General features: G+C 38.2%; 1 protein-coding gene across 1 annotated transcript in view; it reads right to left on the bottom strand.

The window, feature by feature from the left end:
* Positions 1-23,210, bottom strand: part of CPAMD8 (C3 and PZP like alpha-2-macroglobulin domain containing 8) — a 115,166-nt gene that overhangs the window by 5,441 nt on the left and 86,515 nt on the right. The window contains exons 33-45 of the mRNA XM_056562863.1: positions 22,757-22,831; positions 21,982-22,147; positions 21,820-21,906; positions 20,303-20,439; positions 16,305-16,460; positions 16,140-16,202; positions 13,923-14,134; positions 13,591-13,678; positions 9,263-9,337; positions 8,403-8,508; positions 7,959-8,069; positions 5,635-5,847; positions 911-982 (exon numbers count right to left, since the gene is read on the bottom strand). Of these exons, the coding sequence (XP_056418838.1) occupies positions 911-982; positions 5,635-5,847; positions 7,959-8,069; positions 8,403-8,508; positions 9,263-9,337; positions 13,591-13,678; positions 13,923-14,134; positions 16,140-16,202; positions 16,305-16,460; positions 20,303-20,439; positions 21,820-21,906; positions 21,982-22,147; positions 22,757-22,831 (1,561 nt within the window). The remainder of the gene's footprint in view (positions 1-910; positions 983-5,634; positions 5,848-7,958; positions 8,070-8,402; positions 8,509-9,262; positions 9,338-13,590; positions 13,679-13,922; positions 14,135-16,139; positions 16,203-16,304; positions 16,461-20,302; positions 20,440-21,819; positions 21,907-21,981; positions 22,148-22,756; positions 22,832-23,210) is intronic.

Here is a 23,210-nt window from a genome sequence, read left to right as displayed (position 1 = left end):
AAGCACACCAAACATAAGCATTGAACTTGCAGTAAAAAAATGATTCAACACTGCAGTTCTGAAGGTTGTCTTTGTAAATAATGCCTGACCCCTAAGCCATCACTCAAAAGCAGAGGGAAGGCGTTTGGAAAAGTTCACAGGTTAAGGAACTTCCTGCAGACACTTGGTATCACGGCGCATCAGTGATTATAACTTCTTTTTCTCAGTTATAACTGACTGACTACAACAACAATTAAACAAATAAAAAATCAACTAAATGTAATTGGTTGTAATAAGCTTTAGGACACAAAAAATCCAAAAGGGTATAAATTGCAATCACCTTGTATATGATTTATGTAACCTTCAGGGTCTATTATTTTTTACAAACCATAATTCAGTTTGATGACATTTTTTTCTTTTCAATTGTTTAACATTTTCTCTTTGATGGTTATGGTTCTCCAAACCCAGTGTCCACAAGTGGACAGTCTACACTGCTTGGCTAAAAGGACAGTTTTTGTGGCAGGTTTTTGATATTTTGCTTGGGACAAATTTAAAATATCAAGAAAAGGACTTAGGGCCCTATTACACAGGGTGCTTATAGACCAAACAGGCAGATATTCTGGTTTTGGCTAAAAAAACGCATCAAAAACTGCAGTGGCACAAGCCATATAAAATACATTTAAATTGCATGTCATCATAATGGAGGCCTTAGCAAGATGATATCTCCTACATAATTAGGCCCCATTGGTGATGGACCACATTTCTTACTATAAGCTTGGGGCAGTTACTCAGTTTACCTTCACATCCTTCAGGATCCCATGAAATCATATATGCCTTTTATTTATTCTTAGCAAAATAGGGTAAGCATGGCACATCCATTGGTTTCAGGCCATATGGGCCATCAGTCATAAAACATACATACAACCTTCACCTGTTTTCTCTTGTGACTGTTCTTGTTCTGGTAATGCAACGGTGTAAGCTTCCTCTTCTGAAGCATTTTCGTCTGTTAGAAATAATTGAAAGAGTGCAATCACAAATGACAATCATAGAAATACTAATAATAGCAATTTTCTAAAATAATTGTAGGGAAAAATACAAAAACCAGCTAGCCATTGTATCAGTCCATCTCCAGGAGACACCATTGTTCGCTCTGTGCACTGGACAAGCAGGGCTCTGTGCAGGCTCCTGGTTGTCAATAAGCCTGCTGTGTGAACTGGGAAAATGTCACATAGCCTCAGTGCAGAGAGCCCTGCTTGTCCCACCCACACTTCCTGTATTTTGTCTCTACACAGAGACACACCGGCAATAGCTGCAGGGACAAGACAGTGTTTTTTCACCCAAAAATATACACATTTTTAACAAATGTAGATGTTATCGAGACGAGAACAGAAAATTGGGCAGTCCCCCCCCCCCCCCCCCCCTTATTTTGGCTAGGAAAACCTCGGCAAAAAAATAAAAAATAAATTAGTAGGTAGCTTGGCCCCGGTTTCACCAATTTTACAGGTGTAGAGGAGTACAGGGGTGAATAAGTGTGGAGGAATGACAGAGGGGTGTACATGGGTGACAGTGGGGTGAACAGGAGTGACAGAGGGGTGTATATGGGTGACAGGTGTAACAAGGGGTGTACAGGGTTGTCAGAGGGGTGTACAGTGGTGATGGATGTAGAGATGTGACAGAGGGGTGTACATAGGTGAGAGGTGTAGAGGGGTATCAGGGGTGTAAAGGTATGACGGGTGACAAAGGCGTGTAGAGTTGTACAGAGGTGACAGAGAGGTATACAGAGGGGTGTACAGGGGGTGACAAGGGGTGTGGAGGGGGACAGAAAGGAAGGGCTTCAGTACCTGAAGCTGAGTACACCTCTGTCAGTGCTACCCCTGCTCATTCACTCCATCCCCATCATTCTGCTGAGGGACCAGGGAGAATCCGGAGTCCAGAGCTGCTCCACAGGAGGGAGAGAATACACGAGGATTGGAGCTGCAGCATCCCTGTCCTGGCACTGCACACAGACTTGTCTCCAGCCCGGCCTACACACCTCTGACTCACAGGTGTGCAGGCCCGGTGGGGAAAAAAATTAAATAAATAAATTTAGCTCCATATTTCCCACCAGAGTGTCCTGGCACCCCGGTTGGGAATCACTGCCACAGTGTAATGTGTGCTGGACTCCCTGGGCGAGCAGGCGCAGCAGCCAAGGCCAGTCCAGCCCTGGCCACTGTGCCCCCTTGCAACAGTGTGCCTGAGGTGATCACCTCACTCACCTCATGGGGAGCTAAAGTCCTGATTATCTAGGGTATATATAATGTTTTTGCAAATGACAGATACACTTAAACCTGTTCGTTATTAAGAACAGAAAAATGAGACAGAGTTGTAAGATAGTAGTTTAGCCGCCAAAACTGTAAGAGATAGTTGTTAGGACCTACCCCGGGATGCATGGGACCTGAACTGGTTCTTGCCAGAAACTAAAGAGACATCTTGAGAACCAGTCTTGCCCCTGGTCTGAGGCATCTTCTGCAGCTTATAAGATGAAGTCCAGCTTTACTTTCCCTAGCCTGAGAGGGTAACATGTTTTGTCAAGTACCTCTTAGTAACTGAAATCTTGGTGGACCTCCCATTGGGTTCTGACCTTTTCTTGTCAACGGGAATCAACCAGTGTAATCCCCAGCACCTTAGGTATTTTAAACATCTGAGGGACTAATGCAGAATACCTACAGACTGTCATGTGTTAACTCTGCACCATTGACACCAACTTTAACAGTTTTAGTAAATAATTAGTTACCATTCAGTAAAATAGAATTGTACTGCTATCTGCACTGGTTTTGTTATTTCATCTTACAGTGACCCAGTTACATCTGCCCTATCATAACATCAAGGGCACTACCGAGTAACATCAGGTATTACAGGCATTGCAGCCCCTGTCTTTTTTTTTACCCTTTAAAAGGACATCTGACATACATTTATGCCCTTAGTGGCATTCTGTCTATGAAGTGAGTGAAGGAGCTTGACTCACAGTTAATGACTAAGTGCCATTAAGTTCCATGATCAATAGCGATCATGGCATTTAAGAGCCAAAATGACTATCCCTCTACGAAATCGCACCCCCCAACATATTTGCAGGGGTGAGATCGGTTTCCATGCCAGCCAAAGGTCCCCTCAGCTGCTACATGTGGGTCCCAGCATAATCATCTGCTGATCGCCGGTCACACTGAGTAATCCTATAGCACAGCATTGTTCAGCGTTAGCAATCTAATCATTGTATATAAAAGTCTCCTATGGGTACTTTTTAAAAATAAAAACAAAAGTAAAAACATATTCAATACTTTTATAAACTACTAGCTGAGTACCCGGCGTTGCCCGGTTTTTCCTTCCTAATCCTTGTTGGGGAGGAAAATCAACAAAGGAGGAAGCTTTTGACTTCATATCCCATCCCCATATATTGCTGTCGCATCCCAACCCCACATCCCGACCTCCCATCCCAACCTCCCATCCCGTCCTCATATCCCAAACTGTAATATGTGTACCAGATATTATTGAAATATCTCCAGCTGTACGGAAGTTATGTGAGAACATACATTTCCCATTGATTTGCATGGAACTTTAAACAAAAACTCGACACTCACAAATGGAGGTAGTTAAGGGTTAAATTAACTATCCTATATTTTAAGTTGACATATAAGTAACATGTGACCAAGTATAATCAAAATATCTCCAGCCGTTTGGAAGTTATGCAGTAACATATATTTCCCATAGACTTGTATGGGACTTTAAACAAAAACCCTACCCCTGGCAAATGGGGATGAGTAAGGGTTAAATTACCTATCCTATGTTTGCTGTTGACATATAAGTAACATGTGTGCCAAGTTTCATGTTAATATCTTTAACCGTTTGGACGTGATGCTGGAACATAAACACACACACACACACACACACACAAGTTGAGTTTTATATATATATATATATATATAGATAGATTTATAATATTCGTTCTGTGTTCGTAGCAGAGAGATTGGTACAATTTGCCATGTTTGACACCATCTATGCAATTGTATGTTTGTATAGTTTATTCATTAAAATGAAAAATAAAGATTTGATAAAAAAAAAGGAAAAAAACATTCAGTACCACTGTGTGGAGAAATATCTGAACTATAATAACAAAGTTTATGATCCCAAACGGTAAGTGGCGTAAGTATAAAAAATAAACAAATGCCAAGTCGTACTGTATAACGTATAAAGCAACAAATGATCGTCTTTGCCTTCATTGTGTGTCGGCAATCAAGCTATTCAAAAAAAATCAATCTATGTGCCAAGACCCCTGGACCCAAAAGGAGGTAGACAGTTCCTTAAAACCCTTATGCAGTTGAGTATAGTGCTGGGCGATATATCGATTCATAACTTATACCGGTATGTTTTTTCTGTATGGTAGGAATTTTTCCCTATACCGCAATAACTGTCGGGCCCCTCCCCTCTCGAATGAATGACTTATCAGCCGCAGTGCACTGGGGAACTAATCATATATGACCCGCGGGCGCTGTTCTGCTCTCCCCCCAACCGAATGAATGAACTATCAGCCGCAGTGCTGTCCCCACATCGGGGGGACTAATCATGTTACCCGCAGGCGCTGATCTCCTTTTCCTCCTGTGAGCCGCAGCGCTGGAAATGAATGAGTTGTGAGCCACGGGCGCAGGACGGAGATCGGAAGCTGTCACCTCCCCCTGCAAGCGCTGAAAGCCAGTGGGCCGCGGGCGCTGCAGAAGTTCAGAACTACTACAGTGCCCGTGGCCCACTGGCTTTCAGCGCTTGCAGGGGGAGGTGACAGCTTCCGTTCTCTGTACTGCGCCCACGGCTCACAACTCATTCATTTCCAGTGCCGCGGCTCACAGGAGGAAAAGGAGATCAGCGTCTGGGGGAAACATGATTAGTCCCCTAATGTGGGGACAGCGCTGCGGCTGATAGTTCATTCATTCGGTGGGGGGGGGGGGGGGAAGCAGGACAGCGCCCGTGGGTCATATATGATTAGGTCCCCAGCACACTGTGGCTGATCATTTATTCGAGGGGGGGGGGGGGGTATGCTGGTAAGGTGGAAATGAGTGGAAAAAAAAATACCGTCAAATACTGTGGAACCGCCATAAATTTAAAAAAAGGAATGATACACATTTTTGGTCATACCGCCCTGCACTAGTTGAGTGTATGAAATGTTCTCACTGGCATCCAGAAATATCAAAGAAATCAACCAACAGTATAGGAGTTTACTGACTCCTGAATAGAAACAGTTACAGTAGACCTGACCAGAACTTTGCCAGTTTCTTAGAGGCCAGCCCAGAACTATAATTCCATGGAAACCAAATTTTGTCAAATTTGGCGAGTGCTCCCCTCTTCTAGGTTCAATAACCTGTTAATTTTCCATATAAATTCAGCAGTAGTAGGACCAGAGCTGCATTTGATCTATGATCTAAGCTTTCCACAGTAGGCGGGACTACTGGTACAAACTTTCCCTTTAACACAAATTCTGCACTTCCCCAGTGTCACACACGACATATATACATCACAGACTTAAAAGAGCAGATTTCTGGAGTTTACAGAAGCAGTGTGTAGCACGCAGGAACATCTTTAAACTTTAGCAAGCATATTCTTTCATAGTTCTTACATACTTTAAACACTTACCTGGGATGCAATGTGACATTGCCACGCGTTCTATTTTAGTGTTATTTCTGCATGCTGTAACTTCCATCTGACACTGATTCTGATAGAGGACACTATCAGATCCACACACTGGGTCACCATCATATCCACAGTCTCGGTAGCACAAGCAGCGCTCAAAATGTTCCTCTTCCGGGCATGGGTATCCACCAATACAGGGACCAGTGGGAGTGAAACCTATTAGGAAAATGAATACTTTACTTGAGCTAACTGATGTAACAAACCAAAGTTGCCCATTTAAGTGTATGTGTTTTATATAAAAAAAAAAAAAAAAAAAAAAAAAAAAAAACACTTAGTAGTTACTGTAATTAACTGGAATGTCTAATCTCCATATAAGCAAATCAGTATTGTCTTAATCCCTTGGGGACGAAGACCATTTTTTACCTTAAAGGGGTACTCCGGTGAAAAACTTTTTTATTTTAAATCAACTGGTGCCAGAAAGTTACACAGATTTGTAAATTACTTCTATTAAAAAATCTTAATCCTTCCAGTACTTATTAGCTGATAAATACTACAGAGGAAATTATTTTCTTTTTGGAACATAGTGCTCTCTGCTGAATCACAAGCACAGTGCTCTCTGCTGACATCTCGGTCCTTTTTAGGAACTGTACGGAGCAGCATATGTTTGCTATGAGGATTTTCTCCTACTCCAGACAGTTCTTAAAATGGACAGAGATGTCAGCAGAGAGCACTATGCTCGTGATGTCAGCAGAAAGCACTATGTTCCAAAAAGAAAATAATTTCCTCTGTAGTATTCAGCAGCTAATAAGTACTGGAAAGATTAAGATTTTTTTTTATAGAAGTAATCTACAAACCTGTATAACTTTCTGGCACCAGTTGATTTAAAAAAAAAAGTTTTCCACCGGAGTACCCCTTTAAGGACGAGGCCAATTTTAGTTTTTGCACTCATTTTTTTCCTCCTCCCCTTACAGTCCTATATAAGGGCTTGTTTTATTTGCGTCACCAATTGTACTTTGTACTGAGATCACTTATTTTATAACAATCTGTGGCGAAACAAAAACAAAACGTACGTGTGGGGTGAAATAAAAAAAAACTCCATGTTTCCATTTCTACGCAGTCCACTTTTCAGTAAAAATGACACCTTTTCGCTATTCTGTAGGTCCATACAGTTTCAAGAATTTCCAATTCATGTAGGTTTTATTTTATTTTACTACTTTAAAAAAATTATAACTGCATGCACCAAAATTAGTATGTTCAAAATTGTCATCTTCTGACCCCTATAACTTTTTAATTTTTCTGTATTCAGGGAGGTAGGAGGGCTTATTTTTTGCGCCATGGTCTGTATTTGATATCAGTACCATTTTTGTTTTGACGGGACTTTATTAATTTTTTATGGTATATGAAGTGTACTCCTTCGACCGTGCAGTTTAACTACGCTTATATTGTAATAGTTTGGACATTTACGCATGGGGCTATACCATGCAAGCTTTTGATTGCATATACTGATCAATTCTATGCCATAGCATAGCACTGATCAGTGTTATTTGTGCTCTGCTGCTCCAGCCTGCTGAGCAAGCATGGAGCAGCAGATCACAGATCAGACAGCGTGGAGGCAGGTGAGGACCATCCTTCTGTCCAGTTAGCTGATTGGGACATCGCGGTTTTACCGCGATGGTCCCGATCAGCTCCGCTGAGCTGCCGGGACATTTTACTTTAGCTTTTAGACGCCGCGATCAACTTTGATCACGGCGTCTAAAGGGTTAATGCCTGGCATTGGCCCAATTGGCGGTGCCTGGCATTAATCCTGGGTCCTGGTTGCTGATAGCAGTCGGGACCCACATGGTTTGACGCGCACTCTGCTCGTGAACACGCTTTAAACCCTGGTAACAGTACCCATATGCCCTCTGTCCCCGAAAGGTTAAAGCATACCAATACTTGAGCTTCTACTGCTTTTATTGAGCCCCCTACATTGTGGACAGCTCTATTTCAGGAGGGTGGGTCAAGAGCTGGGCTGTTTGCCAGCAGTACTTACACCTGGGCTTTCATTCCCTTCCTTCTCTGGCCAATGACAAGAAAGCAAATACTCACAAGCCCTCTTCCTAGCTGCAATGCCAGTATTACTTTGACAAAGAAAAAATATTGTGCACAGTTAGTACTAAAGAAAAGTCTACTGTTTAGATAAGTGACCATTTTAGTTGCCAGCCTACTGTGGGTCAAAGAATTTTAAAGTTTATGGAGTTTCATGTGTTATAGGAGACACAATGGAAGTTACATTCCTTCTCAATTCATGCATTATAGTAAAGAATATAAAGATGAAGGAGTCTCACCAGTCCACTGATTTGTAGAGCTCTCCACCTCATTACAAGTGGTACCATCACACAGTTCTCGGGACAAGGGGCTGCTTTCACTAGCATTGTAGAATCTGGTGGCCTCAAATGCTGTTAAAAGGAAATATACAACAATAAATCCACATTCATAACTCTTAGTGGTGCAAGTGCCGGTACAATACTCCTCTCTGTGATACTAAAAAATAAAAATGCATCAAAAGGCTTTTTCCAAATTCTGAAAAAAACTTAGGAGTAATGAATTTATGATTTTTTCCCCTCTGTTAAATTCCCCAATGCATCTTGCAGTCTTTATTTACAGTAGCAAAGTAGTGTAGTGACATGCCTGTATACCCACAAGAAAGCAGAGGACAAAAACTGGCCTCTGTGTTTTTTTTTAGGCTGTAAATGGTTTAAAAATAATCCAATAATAATGATGCCACTTACTTGGCTCGTAGTAATCATAGATTTTCACAGGAACTGGTGAAGTTTTCCCCACAATATATTCCCTAAATGCTTGCATCTGTACACAGGTCATGCACTGACTTGGTATCTTGAGATAAAAAAAAAAAAATTGATTTGCAAACTTTAAATATACACTACTGGTTAATACAACTTGAAGCTTTGAAAGTTTTAGCTTAATTACTAGGAACAGCTATGAAAAGCCGCAGCGATATTAACACATATTGAGGCTTTCCTTATTAATTTTTGCTTGAAAAAAATTCATTATTTTCTTAACAGTACAGTAATTTTTTCCACTCTTAAGATGGGGTAACGTGCTTCACCCAGATATTACTAACAATCTGAGGGGGTCTCAGCATTAATACCCTGACAAATCTTATTCTTTGACATGTTTGTGTGACATAATTCATAAGGTTGAAAAAAGATAAGAGTCCATCAAGTTCATCCTATAATACTATTGTGTCCCTACTGTGTTGATCCAGAGGAAGGCAAAACTTTTATGAGGCTGATGCCGATTATTTCAGACGGAGGAAAAAAATTTTCCCGACTCAAAATATGGTAATCAGAATAAATCCCTGGAAAAACGTTCTCACTGCTCGTTCAGTAAAGAACCCCCCATCTGTGCTGTGTAGAAACCTTCTTTCCTCTAGACAAAAAAGCATGTCTTCTTGTTCTAGATACAGTCCTGGGTAAAATTATATCACGTAAGAGTTCTCTGTAGTGACCACTGATATATCTGTACAGGGATTCCCTTATATGATAAACTCTTAGACAAAAAAAACTGTTGAGAAAATTATGTTTTGCAGATAAAGGTGTAAGGCATTATAAAAATATCCTTTACTCACCTCATCAAAATAAAACAACACCTTTCTTCCATCAACCTCATAGCGCTTTAGCCCTATAAGCTTATTTAACAGCAGCTGAAACATGGAAAATGAGTAATTAACAATACATATAGAATGTCAAGCAAACAATTTGAGAAATCTTATTTACTGTTTTATAAGATAATTTTAAGAAGACTGATCAGCTCTTATAACATGTCTGTTTTAGTAAATAAAACTTTTTTTAAACTCTACATTATTCCAATCCTCTGTTATTTTTCCTGGAAATGTGTAAATAGTGGGCACAGCCTGACACTGAATTGACACTGTGGGAACCCCACCATTGACAAGGAGATGCAGTTGTTAGGGTGCATTCACATCACGTTTCTTACATACGGTTGCCTTATACAATGTGGTTTTCAATGTGAAAACTGTATGCAACTGTATGAAAAAAAATATTGACATCCCATACAAAACGGATACATCTAGCTGTTTACTGTTTTGTACTTGGACGTTTTTTTTCCCGTGCCGAAAACCGTGGTCTACTACAGTTTTGGGCACGGGTCTGTCCAGTTTTGGGTTCTTTCTTAAAGGGGTACTCCAGTGGAAAACCTCTCTGCTGACATCACGAGCACAGTGCTCTCTGCTGACATCTCTGCCCACTTTAAGAACTGTCCAGAGTAGGAGATAATCCCCATAGGAAACATATCCTGCTCTGGTCAGTTCCTAAAATGGACAGAGATGTCAGCAGAGAGCACTGTGCTCGTGATTCAGCCGAGGGCACTGTGTGCCAAGGAGAAAAGAATTTCCTCTGTAGTATTCAGCAGCTAATAAGTACTGGAAGGATTAATATTTTTTTTTTTAAAGTAGTGATTTACAAATCTGTTTAACTTTCTGGCACCAGTTGATAAAAAAAAAAAAAAGAAGAACGTTTTCCACCGGAGTACCCCTTTAATGTTCTAAAAACCATATATGGTTTTTATAACATTGCACTCAATGAAAAACACATTGAGCATTAAAATACATACATACGGTTGTGTCAGTGTTTTGCTTCCTGTTTAGGGAAACCAAAAACTGATACGCATGTAAAAAAACAAGATGTAAATGTAGCCTTAATCTGGTAAGATTTTCAGAAGAAAATACAGAGTAAAAGCACAATGCACATTTCTAGGAAAATATGCCCCAGAATTACTATTTTATGTGGAACACAAGTACAGAGATGGCTCTCATATCTTTAAGACCAAACCAAGCCAACAACAGCATTTCTTATGTAATGCCTCTATAATGTAAAAAATTGAAATATGAAAAAATACGTACAGTAAGTGTGTCATTTTAATCCTATATTGCTATCACAATTTATTTTATGTCTACAACATTTATCCTAAAGCTAACAATCTAAATTTCCTAAATCAGGCAAACATTTATACAAATTCATGTATACATATATTATCACCAAGTATTGTGTAATGAAAAGATATTGACGTAAATGTGTAATTTGCAACCAATAATAGATAATGACAGCCAGCCTGAAATTTCATGAGCTGATAAAAAAGAACTGAAATGTGATGTATTCTGCTAACCACTCCCTAAAACTCCTAATGAGGCCAATAAACCAAAATTCCTCTCCCTGCTGGGACCCCTACATATTTCCTGGCTATGTCTTTCCTAGGGGGCTCTGTCTGGATTGTGGAATGCCTAGGACACATTGTGACATGTGGAGCTGGAGACATCAGAGCTGGAGACATCAGACTATCTCCTCACTGTTAACAAATCTTATTTGGCTGTAAGCTTGACTTATAACCTCTTCAGAACTGGCCCAAACTAGTGATGCATACATACAAGTTGGAACCAGTTTGTGTTGTACTCCTTTAGGAAACATTCATTGTTGAGGTTTAGCCTATTAGTGAAATGCAGGATTTGAAAAGCCTGCTTTCTCATGAAACAAATGATGCTTCTTGAGAAGATCTAGTAGTAACTAACCCCAGACTTCTGCAAAGGGTTCTAAACTCCATCGTTGTAGACACTTACAAGTTTTTCACAATTATAGTTACATTAACAATAATTTATGTGTATGATTAGTCCCACCACAACCAATAATAATGAAAATTATGGAATCTCTATTACTGGACATAGTGTATGGGTTTGCCTTCTAAGTGCAGGAGCCAGTTGCAGTGACTCCTGCAAGGATACAACTGATCAATGTGAAATAGGACTGAGAAGCTAAATCTTCTTGTGAAAAGCACATAAGACAAATGACACCAGTACCTCATGAATGGTAGGACAATGTTAAAAGGTACCCATACACCTTCAATAACTGTCTGCCAGTCTTTCACACTCACCCTATACACATGGGTGTTCAGCTTGGCCAAACGTTCATGTGTTCTGAATAGGGAGAACGGAGGTAAGCTAAGGCCAGACAGCTCTGATGGTGGCTTATCAACCCAAAAACAAATTAGTAGGGCAGCTGAAATGCTCAATGCCTAATGTTGGATAGGGTATGTTGCTCAAAAATAACAGGTTAGGATTACTTTTTACTAATAAGTACAGGAGCCTTAAGTGAGACTAACTTTCAGGACAAGCAGTAGTAGTATAAGGCAATCTCTTTGGTAAGGCCATTCATAGAGAAAAGTAGCTTCATGACACCTATTTTATTGGTTAACTGAGTAAATTACAGGGGCAAGCTTCAAAGATAGCTTAGGTCTTTTCCTCTGGCATTGTATTGTATGCATACAATGCAAAGGGAAGATGCCTACAAAGTTGTGAAGACTTGAATTTGTAATTTATGCAGGTGGCCAATAAATAAATAAAAAAAGGTATGATACAGCTCTAATTCTGGGCAAACAATGGACATTTATCATCATAGGGCAAGGCTTAGGCTAGCACTATGAAGATAAATGTCCTAGTAACCTAGTGAATCTGTTTGAGACATATACGCTATTTACAGTGAATGCAAAAGAACAGCAGCCTGCGCTTTTGAGTCTGCTTAAAATAGCGCATACGCCCCAAACATTAGCTGACTCTGTTCTGTATAGATATCAATGGGATCAGCTTCCCAATAACTGTATACCATGGCATCGCGTTTTTTGCAGGATGCCGATGGATATGACTAACAAGAGAACTAATGTAGTGTAAACTAGCCTCATATAGACAGTTTTGTGAATTACAGTATATACTACAATTCACCACTGAGCAAAAAGGCACCCTCACATTGCATTATTTATGACACATATTTTGGTCCAGTGCAATTTTTACACTATAGATTATACTTGCGTTAACATATTATTGGGGGGGATTTATCAAATCCTGTGCAGAGGAAAAGCTAACCAGTTGCCCATAGCAACCAATCAGATCGCTTCTTTTGGCTTTCAGAGGCCTTGTTAAAAATATAAGCAGCGATCTGATTGGTTACTATGGGCAACTGGTCAACATTTTCTCTCCACAGGTTTTGATAAATCTCCCCTATTGTGCTGTGTGTTGATCTTTTACATACAAATGATCACTGAAGTTTGGTTGTCTGAAACAAACTGACAATTAGGAACAGTTGCTGCCCTTTAGTTGCATAGCAACAACAAATACATAGCAAAACAAGTTCTGTCATAGTTGAAGAACTCATATATACAGATCTGTAAATGCTACATGATGCCTCTTGTTATCGGATCAACTAGTATTTTAGCTTTTGTGTTCTTTTCATTCCTGAAGTAATGTGTTCCTAATGCCAGCTTCCTGGAATTAAATCAAGCAATAAAAGTTTATATCCAAATTAAACAAACTGTGTCCTCCACACTGGACACCTAAAGGAGAATTCCAGGGCGAGTTGCATGTGACCTGATTGAATCCAGATGTAAAAAAGCCATGCAGACCTTTAGGAAGTTGTAAAAAGCTCCCACCAGAGCAGATCACTCACCCTAGTCCTTCTAAAATGCATATCAAATGCCTTTCACCCCGCAGGGGTTCCAAAGCCTTGACAAAATGGTCATGCTCCTCTACGGAATGAGCTTTCTCCTTTTGAACACGATTCAGTGAATTCCTTAAATACCAGCATTTAAAAACATTTCTAACAACTGGTATGTATATTGTTAAATGTACTGGATAATACTGAGAAGTTCTAAAATCATTACATTAAAAGCAACAAGCAGAATCATATTTTCAAGGTACAAGTCCCTTTGAAATCAAGCGGTTCGACTGAGGGGGTAGGTGTTTATGAGAAGTTAGTGTTGTGTGGTAAGGGAAAACTATGAGCAATTATGCTAATATATTTAGATACAAGAGTTAAGGAATTTGGCAGGGAGTAGAATTCTAGCACATGGTAAAGAGGCCCTGCTACAACTGTTACAGCATCTAAACTAAATTACCTGTTCCAAACTCTCAATGTCTGCTCGGAATCCTGAAAGCAGAGACAGTTCCAGAACAGCCATGTTAGACGCACCAGAATGGAGCCATCTGAATGAAAGAGAACCAAGATAAGTAAAACCACTAGTGGAAGGAAATATTATAAGTTTGGAAAACATCATCACCTCCAGAAAAGGTTCAGTTTGCTTTTATACACTAAGTCATCAGATGGTGTACACACAAAGTATAATAGAAGGTTGTTTAACTTTTCTTTCGTACAATGATTAAGACTTATTAACATAAAAATAACAATGGATTTTACTTGTAGACAAACGCCACAGGTGAGCATTCTAACCTTGTGCAAGCTTCCAAGATCACTTTGTATTCTTGATGGTCTTGGTGTGAACCAGGATCATCATCGTCCTCAAAAAGTGCTCTCTCTCTGAGAAGTGTCTCTGGGCGCCCAGCTTGTCTCTTATGCCTATGTGGCTTTGGTTCTTTGAGATGGACCGAAAGCATGAATGCTGGCTTGGTAACAGGGTCAGGAACATTGTAATTAACGTCAATCTGTAAACAGTAAATCAAAGATCTATATTTCTTGCAGGAGAATCTGTTCACCATGTTCATGCTGTCTGATAGCAGTGTGAAGCAGTGACATACACTGATGTCAGCAATGTTTTTATTTATTTGTAAATATCCTAAACTAATGCAAAGTGCATAAGTGTAAGGTCATGCACTTGGGTTGAGGAAAACAAAATAAATAATTATATACAAAATAGTAAAACTCTTGGTAAAAAAAGCCACTAAAAAAGAGTTGGGAATATACCGTAAGTGGACATTAAGCTGAACTTTAGTGACTAGTACGGGGCAGCTGCTGCCAAGGTAAATAAAATGATGGGATGTATAAAAAATGCATAAATGGAAGAACGTAGTTTTGCCTAAATATCGATCACTGGTGAGACCTACCTTAAATATAATAAACAGTTTGGGGCACCTGTATATGAGGAGGACATTGCTGAACTAGAGTGGGTACAGAGGAGGACGACCAAGGTAATTAATGGTATGGATGGCTTAGAATACCAAGGCAGGTCATCAAGCTTGTGGTTAAATGGTTTGGAAAAACAATGTACACATATTCAAGCTTGTACAAATATTTGAGTGGCAATAAAAAGATTTTTTTAAATATTGTTTTTATTCTTAGGGCATGCGGCATCCTCTATATGTAGAGGAAAGAAAGTTTCACCACCATCACAGATGGTAATTCTTTACTGTAAGAGAAGTGAGATTACGAAACTTTCTGCCACAAAATGTTGTAAAATAAGTGATTAATGAGATGGTATTCATGAGATGCAGCCCTCCTGTAACTGATTGACAGCTTTCTCATTACTTCTGTGGGCAGGAAGAAAGCTGTCAATCAGCAGCAAGGAGGAGAGGGGAAGCCTGCATCTCATGAATACCATTTCATGAATCATTTATCACAACATTTTGTGGCAGAGAGTTTCATAATCTCTTTGCTCTTTCAGTAAAGAATCATCTGTGATGATGGTGAAACCTTCTTTTCTCTGTACAGGATGCCCAATTGTAATGATTACAGCCTTGGAAATAAATAAAATCACTTAAAGAGTTACTAACGTTAGAAACACCTTAATTTAAGTTACCAAGTATTTTTCTAATACAGTATACTTAAAAAAAAAAAATTGGATTGCTAAAGGTGTGAAATTATAAAAATAAATAAATAAATAAATAAAAATAAAAAACTGCCAATAGGAGTCTCCGTCTCTTCACTTTTGCAAATGAACCCTGGTTTCTAAGTCTTTTTGGTCCAGCAACTAGATATTTTAGACCTGTTTGCTGAGATGGGGTGTGGTTACCTCCCTCCCAGTGCAGTGTATAATCCAGCTTTCACCAGCGTTAGCTGAACCCCTGTGAGATCTAGACAAGATCCAGGCAGCTTGCAGCCTTTTCAGAAGAGAAGCATTTCCATACACACTGACAAGCAATACAAGGTGCTAAATTATTATTTATATGCATAATGATTTCCTTGGTCCTTTTATGAACTCATTTCTAGTATTTGCACCATATAGGCTCCACATGGCTGCATTAGAGTTGTATAAAGCATGCACTTTAGGCAGAAAGCTTTGGAAATGTAAAAATGTTTGTGCAGGCCTCATGACAAGAAAAAAGGGAGGGGGAGGAAGGGAGCAAGTTTGTTATGCTCCTGAAGAAACGCCCCCAGCCTTCAAGACAACTGACAGAAGAGTGAGCACAGTAAGACATAGAGCAAGTTGTAGTTTGCATATAAAACATGCATATTATTATTATGTATACAGGTCTTAGGGCACATTACTAATTAGAGCTTTTTTTTTCTTTCTAATGACAGTAACACTAATTAATCTTTGTATTGCCATGCGAATATTTGTACATTGTGATCATTCTTCTGTATCACAGTATTTGCATTGAATTGAAACTATAAAACTGTGAGTGTAACTAAACAATTATGAATGGATGGCAGAAATTCTGTTATAAATGGTTTGTTGCTCCGATAATAAAGGACAAATTCATTTTAGTTTACCTGCATTAAACAGCAGCCTTCTCCTTTTGCACTGACAAACAAACCAGTTGGAATGGTAGGAATCTGAAATTAGTAAAGAAAATAACACATTGGTAACAACAAAACATTAAGAAAGAAAAAAATGATTAACCCTAGATTATGCTAGAACTATTTTATTTTTCTCACCACTGCTTTCTGAAGGATCTTTTTGTTCAGTCTGTTAAGATCAAAGGTCTCCTGATAATCCAAATTGGTTGATGCAAGAGATACTGTGAGATTAACTCCCCCAATGTAGGAAAGGATTGCATATTCAGCAAGAGCTTGTAGTGCCACACATGTGTCCTATAAAGAACGACATAAATAAATATCATATATATGTGTATATATATTTATATTTTTTTTTTGCAAAAATAATACTCTCTCAGTTGACAGTATCCTCTCATTTGGCTTGCACAAGATTGAGGCTAGTGCTGCCCTGCAACTTTTTGTTTCCGCCCAAACCAATACATATTATATTTATTGTTAAACAAGATTTTTTGTCATTTAGTTTAATTCAAAGTCTAGTGCCTAATCTGAGAGTTGAGGCACAATTAAAGCTGCAGGGCAGATCCATTCATCTGCTTCTTTGACAATATAGTCTACCATAAAGGGAACCTGTCAGCTCTATGTTTAGAGAGTTGATAGGGAAATTAAACAAGTGATACCTGTCTCTTAGCTGATGGCTATTTTTCTAGTTCTATAAGCATGTTTTCCTTCTAAGTTTAAGTACCATAGAGGCCGTGCTGAGCTGCAGCATGCACACCGCCTCCCTCATCCACCCCTCCCTGCTGTGCATGATTTATGTACACAGTTCAGTGCTGGAAGCCAAGTAATGGGGATGGCGATGTGCATGCTGCATCTCATATTGTCTCTCTGGCACCTGAAAATAGAAGGAAAATATGACCACCAGCTATATGCCCATGTCTGCAGAAGATACAGAGCTGACAGAACCTATAAAGTTGATGTATGTATTCCAAGTAAAATTTTCTCTTGTAAAATCTTGAAGCATGCTTCAAATCTACAGAGATTTTTTGGGGGGTGAATTATATTTAACCCCCTTCTCATGAACAGTGTAACAATTTTTAGATTTCAATGTCAGTGGGAAGTAACAGCTCATGTGATATAAGAAACAACTGTGCTTCAATTTAGGTCCCCTTACTAGAATGAGCTTACAAAATGTAAGCAAAGATGTGCAGCATATGTTTTCAGGTATTTACAGAGCACTGAGCAATAAAAGAACCAGGATCCTTGTAAGTGAGGGAAAAATATAGTTGTTTATAAACATTTCAAGAACATGTGACTGCATATTAACAAATATCTGTTCACTATCAGAATACTGGAGTAAAACCATTATTTAAAAATAACTTGCTTTACCACAAAAACATTTATGGGCATAGCACTCAAGGTCTAAGATATACAGCACAAAAATGTATAAGCAATAAGATTTATTCTAAATGATGCGTAATCAAACATATATTAAAACAGTTGTAGTAAAGGTACTGCCGACACCAACAGGGCCCTTGCCGGTGTGGCAACAATAGTGGATAAAACTGATAGTGTGATACCAAACAAGAATTAAAATAAGCATGTATATAAATAACTAACAAATAGAAATAAAAATATAATAACTAGGTTGTTAGTAGGCATGCATCCAAATAAATTAGTTCATACAGAGATTGACTTGTTGGTAAAACTGCATCAATTGAATAAATTCATATGAAAATTTGATCCATGAATTTAATCCAGAGTGGGAGATAATTTCACTTCTACGATTTACAATACAGTGAAATTATCTCCCACTCTGGATTTTTATGACCTAATTCATCAGATGCATGCTTACTAACAATCAAATATGAATTTATTCAATTGATACAGTTTTACCAACAAGTCAATCTCCATATGAACAGATGAATGGATTTTAACCTTTACCTTTACTTGGATGCATACTTACTAACAACCTAGTTATCATATACTTTATATTCATATTTGTTTTATTGTTATTTGATAATAATTTATATACATATTTTATTTCTTGTTTGTATCACACTATCAGTTTTATCCACTATTGTTGCCACACCGACAAGGGCCCTGTTGGTGTCGGCAGTACCTTTACTACAATTGTTTTAATATATGTTTGATTATGCATCATTTTATTTATTTATTTATTAAACAGTTCAAAAAAGTACAACAATGCAATACACAACATGTAATTTCTACATCCAATCACCATTTCTTTATTACATTATTGTATTAAACAGAAAACAGACCTTTACAATATTTTTCTCTTAATTTAAACCCCACATCCCACCAGGGGCCCATGAGAAGAGGGAGGAAAAAAAAAATCTGAAATATAAATATACAAACTAACTAGATATACAACCTATCAAGCACAATATTTCCATACATAACTCCATCAAATCTTTCCTTTTCTCCCTTTCACCCATAATTGCTCTTTTCCTTTAACTTTCTTGATTTCTCTCTGCCATTCACCTATAGAGAGGGTCCTTCTGTTTTAATCCAATTATGCAAAATTATCAGTCTTGTATAAAATAATGTCCTACATAAGAATTCCTTAGCCATACCTATGTTCTCTATATCTCCTAGCATAACAAAAATAATAGTACGTGGGATTTTTTCCCCAAATTTTACCTTCACGTATGCTCAGTACCTGCTGCCAATAGGTAGATATTACTTGACAAGCCCACATATTATGTCTAAAATCTGCATCCTCACTTCCACACTTCAGACATTTTGACGAGTCACATATACCAAATTTCTTCATTTGAACAGGAGTATAATAAGCCCTATGTAACATCCTAAACTGAGTGATTTTGTGCTGCATATTCAGTGATACTTTATTCAAATTAACACCAATGTTGTGCCATGTTTCGTTCGGCAACCCGCCAATTTCTCTAATCCATTTTTTTAAATGTCTACCATACAGGAGTTCAAAAGTTTATACAAATGTAACAATTTTTTTCCCCCCAATTCCAATTTACCCAACCCTCTAAAATTCTATGGTTATTTATAACAAAACAATTTTTATCTGTTGTACAAGCAAAATGTTTAATTTGAATATAATAAAACATTTCATTATCCTTCATCCCAAATTTTCTTTAAAGTGTTTAAATTCGTGCAAATTTCCATTTTCAAACATTTGACTAACCCAAAAGAACCCCAATTTTTCCCAATATTTACTTTCACAAGTCAGAAATTCTTTAAAATTCCTATTCCCCCACAATGGTGTGAAATTCAAACGATGTACTCCTATTAAACTCCCCCCTCAATGTGCACCATATTTTGTCGAATTTTCCCAAAAGATTACCCAACCCATAATCCTTTTTCCGCCAAAGATTCGAATTCCAGAAGTTCAAAAATATTTGCTAAACCCCTATCTTTTATCAACTCACTTAGGACTGCAGATTCCTTCCAGTTAATCAATTTCCACAATTGACATGACATATTATATCATTTTAGATTAGGGAGACTAATACCTCCATTCTCCCAAGGAGGTATAAAATGCTGGTATTTCAGTCATACTCTTTTTCACCCCCAAAGCAGCCTACCAAGTTGTATTTCGAGTAAGCATCATTGAGAATAAATCTTATTGCTTATTAATTTGTGTGCATTATATCTTAGACCTTGTGTGCCAGCTCTGTGTGTTACTTATTGTTTTATCTTTTTACACCTGAGGTATAGGTGATTACTGGCCAGCCTGGTCTAATCTATTGCATTTTTTGGTCAGAGAGCCATCTCCATTTTTCCCCATTTTGCATAGGTTTATGAAAGATTTGTGAACAATTCAAGAACCTGTAACTGCATATTAACAAATATCTATTCCATATCAGAATATTGGATAAAAACAAATAATTTACCACAAAACATTTATGGGCATTTAATTTGCTAGATGTTTATTAATGCAAGGGGAGCCAGTAAGGAAAGTTTCAAATTTGCCAGGAAAATCAAGCTAGAGAGTGTGTTTCTGTTACATATATTGATAAACAAGATTTTTGATGTTCCATAACTTACCATAAATAAATGATCTGTATTCTTTAAGTGCCCACGTTCCAAATAGCAGACATATATGACTTAATCATACATAAAATAAAATGATTTAATACAAGAATTCATATTGAATATCTAACCTGTGTTGATGAAAACCCTCCCAGGGCATTACGCTGCTGGGAAAGCCATTTCACTACTGGAAGAGCAGATGCAACGTCTCCAAGAAGGGTATAGGTTAGCAAAGCATAGGCAGTCATTTCTACTTCTGCAGAGATCACTGAATAAGTGAGTGAAAGTAAAGAATACAATTATGTAATTGAGATGGACTATTTTCACATCTACTTTTTTATTTTTTTAATACATTTATGTTTAGCTTATGAGCTAAGAAATCTTCAGTGCATATGCCAAACTTGCCATTAGACCCTTAGACTTCCCATTAGAGTCTTGTACCATAACCTGCCCCCCCCCCCAAATGTCTGGATAAGGAAGAATGAAATACACACTGAAAATAACACTCTGCCTGCAATTAAGCATGGCAGTGGCTTAGTGGGGCTGCTTTGGGTGTCACTGGACCTGCTAACAGGACAGTGCATCTAAGAATACCTCAAAGAGGTGTTTTGAAAGTTTCTGGAGTGGCCAACACAGTCACCTGACTTTAATTCCATTAAAATCTTTGTTGTGATTTGGTATCACATTGGCAGCAGGTCATAACAACAATAGAATGTTGTACTAAGACACTTGTCATGAATAGGCTGAATAATACTGAGAATACAGTAGTCATGTACAGTGTCATTATGTATTGAATTTGGAGAAACCATGTTAGATAAGTTATATTACTTCTAATAAGCTATTTACATTCTTCTCATTGTTCTTGTTTCATTGTTTTTTTTGCAAACAGCTGAAAGTTTGTAATTTATTTTTTAAATAAACCTAATTTGCGATGGGAGGGGGGGGGGGGACGATTTCAGCTTTAACTGTTTAACAATTAAAGAAGGGACTCTGCAATAAGGCAGATACTGATGCTTCCAATGCTTCCCTAACACGCTAAATAGAATGACCCATAATAAGTTCTCTGTTAAATACAGTTTACATTGTTAAAAGGGGTATTTGAAAATAATGCAGTGATGGCATTTCTCTAAGTTATGCCATCGCTTTATGATTGCCATGGGTCTCATCTCTATGACCCCCACTAATCCTAAGACTGAAAAGGCCCCTTCACTTTTTCCTGCACATCAGCACTCCCAGCTATCAAGAGAATTCCAGCTGACTCATTCACTGCAATGCATCACGCTAGCAGGGCTGCACAAATGTTTGGTGGATAATGCAGCCCTTTGCTGTTGTTATTAGTCAACTGTGCAAACCCTATCATATCTATCATTACATTGGACACCATCCTAGATGTTTCAGAGGTTCTTCAAACCTTGTTTTTAACTTTAGAATACTGCCATTAATCAATTTCGTTTGTGGTTACTTTTAAAAAGGTTATACGTGGCCTTGACAAATAAAAGGGTAAAAGACAGTATGAATTTTAACTATGTTCTTACTATGTCATTTTTTTTGTTTTACCTTTAACTGATACTCGATACACCCTGTGTCTGTTTATATAGAGAATAGGAAGAGGAGTTTAATGTGTTTTGGATTCTTGTTGTTGCATTACCTGACTGTGATAATCCATCATTAAAACCCATAAAGGTGTCCTCTTCTGTTGCCAATGAGCCAGTCAAACTCCAGTGAGTGAAGCCATCTTAAATCAGGAGACAGATTAAGTAAATAAAGATTGGAAAAAAAGACAATTTTCAGATAAGCAAGTAGTAAATACCTTTGGTTATAGCCATGTTGTTTAGTCTCCTAAGAGCTACAGGAGCATTAGAGCTACGCAGCAGCGTCAAAGCATATGTAGTTAAGGCTGTGGTATAAGGGTCATTTGCTGAAAATAAGTGGGTCTCCAAATATTCTTTGGCTTTTGAAACGGCAACTCTTTCATCCTGGGAAAATAAGTACAGAGATTATTCAGAACTTGAGTTAAACAGGACATGATTATACTTACATAATGTAATAGAACTTTTACCTTGATTTCTGAAAACTGTCTAAGGCTAGGTTCACACTGCGTTTATGCGGTTTGTCACAGGTATCCATAGACATCCTGCCAAGATCGGGATGCCAACGTTTTCTGTGGCAAACAGCAGCAGGTACCATTCTTTTGAATGGACTAAATGGAGTCACCAAATGACTACTTTAGGGCATTTCCCCTGGTATACAGTATTTTAACAGGATTAAATAGTGTGCACTTCTGTGTTATTGAGTCCTATTAAATTCATGTATGCCAGTAGAAATAAGCCAGAACAAATTTGGGCCATCAACATACATTGCGACTGCTGTTTTACGCCACAGTATACATTGCTATAACGTTCTTGGAGGGGTGCCTATGGATATCATTGACACAGTGTGAACCTACACAGTTTAAACTTCGACTGAACAGTCTAATAATGCACTAAATTTATTAAAGTTTATCAGGCTATTTAATAAATGTTAGACAGTCTGGTCATGCCAATATTTTGGTTTCTACTTTTCTCCCTTTCTACTTTGGCACTTACCTCAGATGTGACTCCAGTCTCCAACAGAGCTGCTGCAACATAAGCTGTGAGAGCAATTTTTCCATGATTCCCACCCTGTACAACAGAAAACATAGTACGTAATATCGGAGTTTGTCTTTGACGCCATCTATTGTTCTTTGCACTATACTGGTTTATACTGAAACAGTTTGATTAGCATTGAGGAAAGATTAAGGAGAACAGAGCCTAAAAACACTGGAAAGAACACATTAAAGTTGTAAACAAAGAGGATTGCTGAGACAATGGTTTTCAACAAAGTGTAAGAGCTTTCTTGACAGATAATTGTGTCTTTTACCATGATGGCTCAGATAAAACTTGTTTATTTTATCAATTATTTTATTCAGACAGAACATGATGGTTGATTTCTTTGTCCCTGAAAAATAACTTTACACTACATTTTGTAGTAATAGTGACAAGAACTGTTTTCCTAGACATC

The sequence above is a fragment of the Hyla sarda genome, chromosome 1, assembly GCF_029499605.1.
Source record: "Hyla sarda isolate aHylSar1 chromosome 1, aHylSar1.hap1, whole genome shotgun sequence".
Classification (NCBI taxonomy): Eukaryota; Metazoa; Chordata; class Amphibia; order Anura; family Hylidae; genus Hyla; species Hyla sarda.
This window is presented reverse-complemented; position numbering and strand designations above follow the sequence as displayed.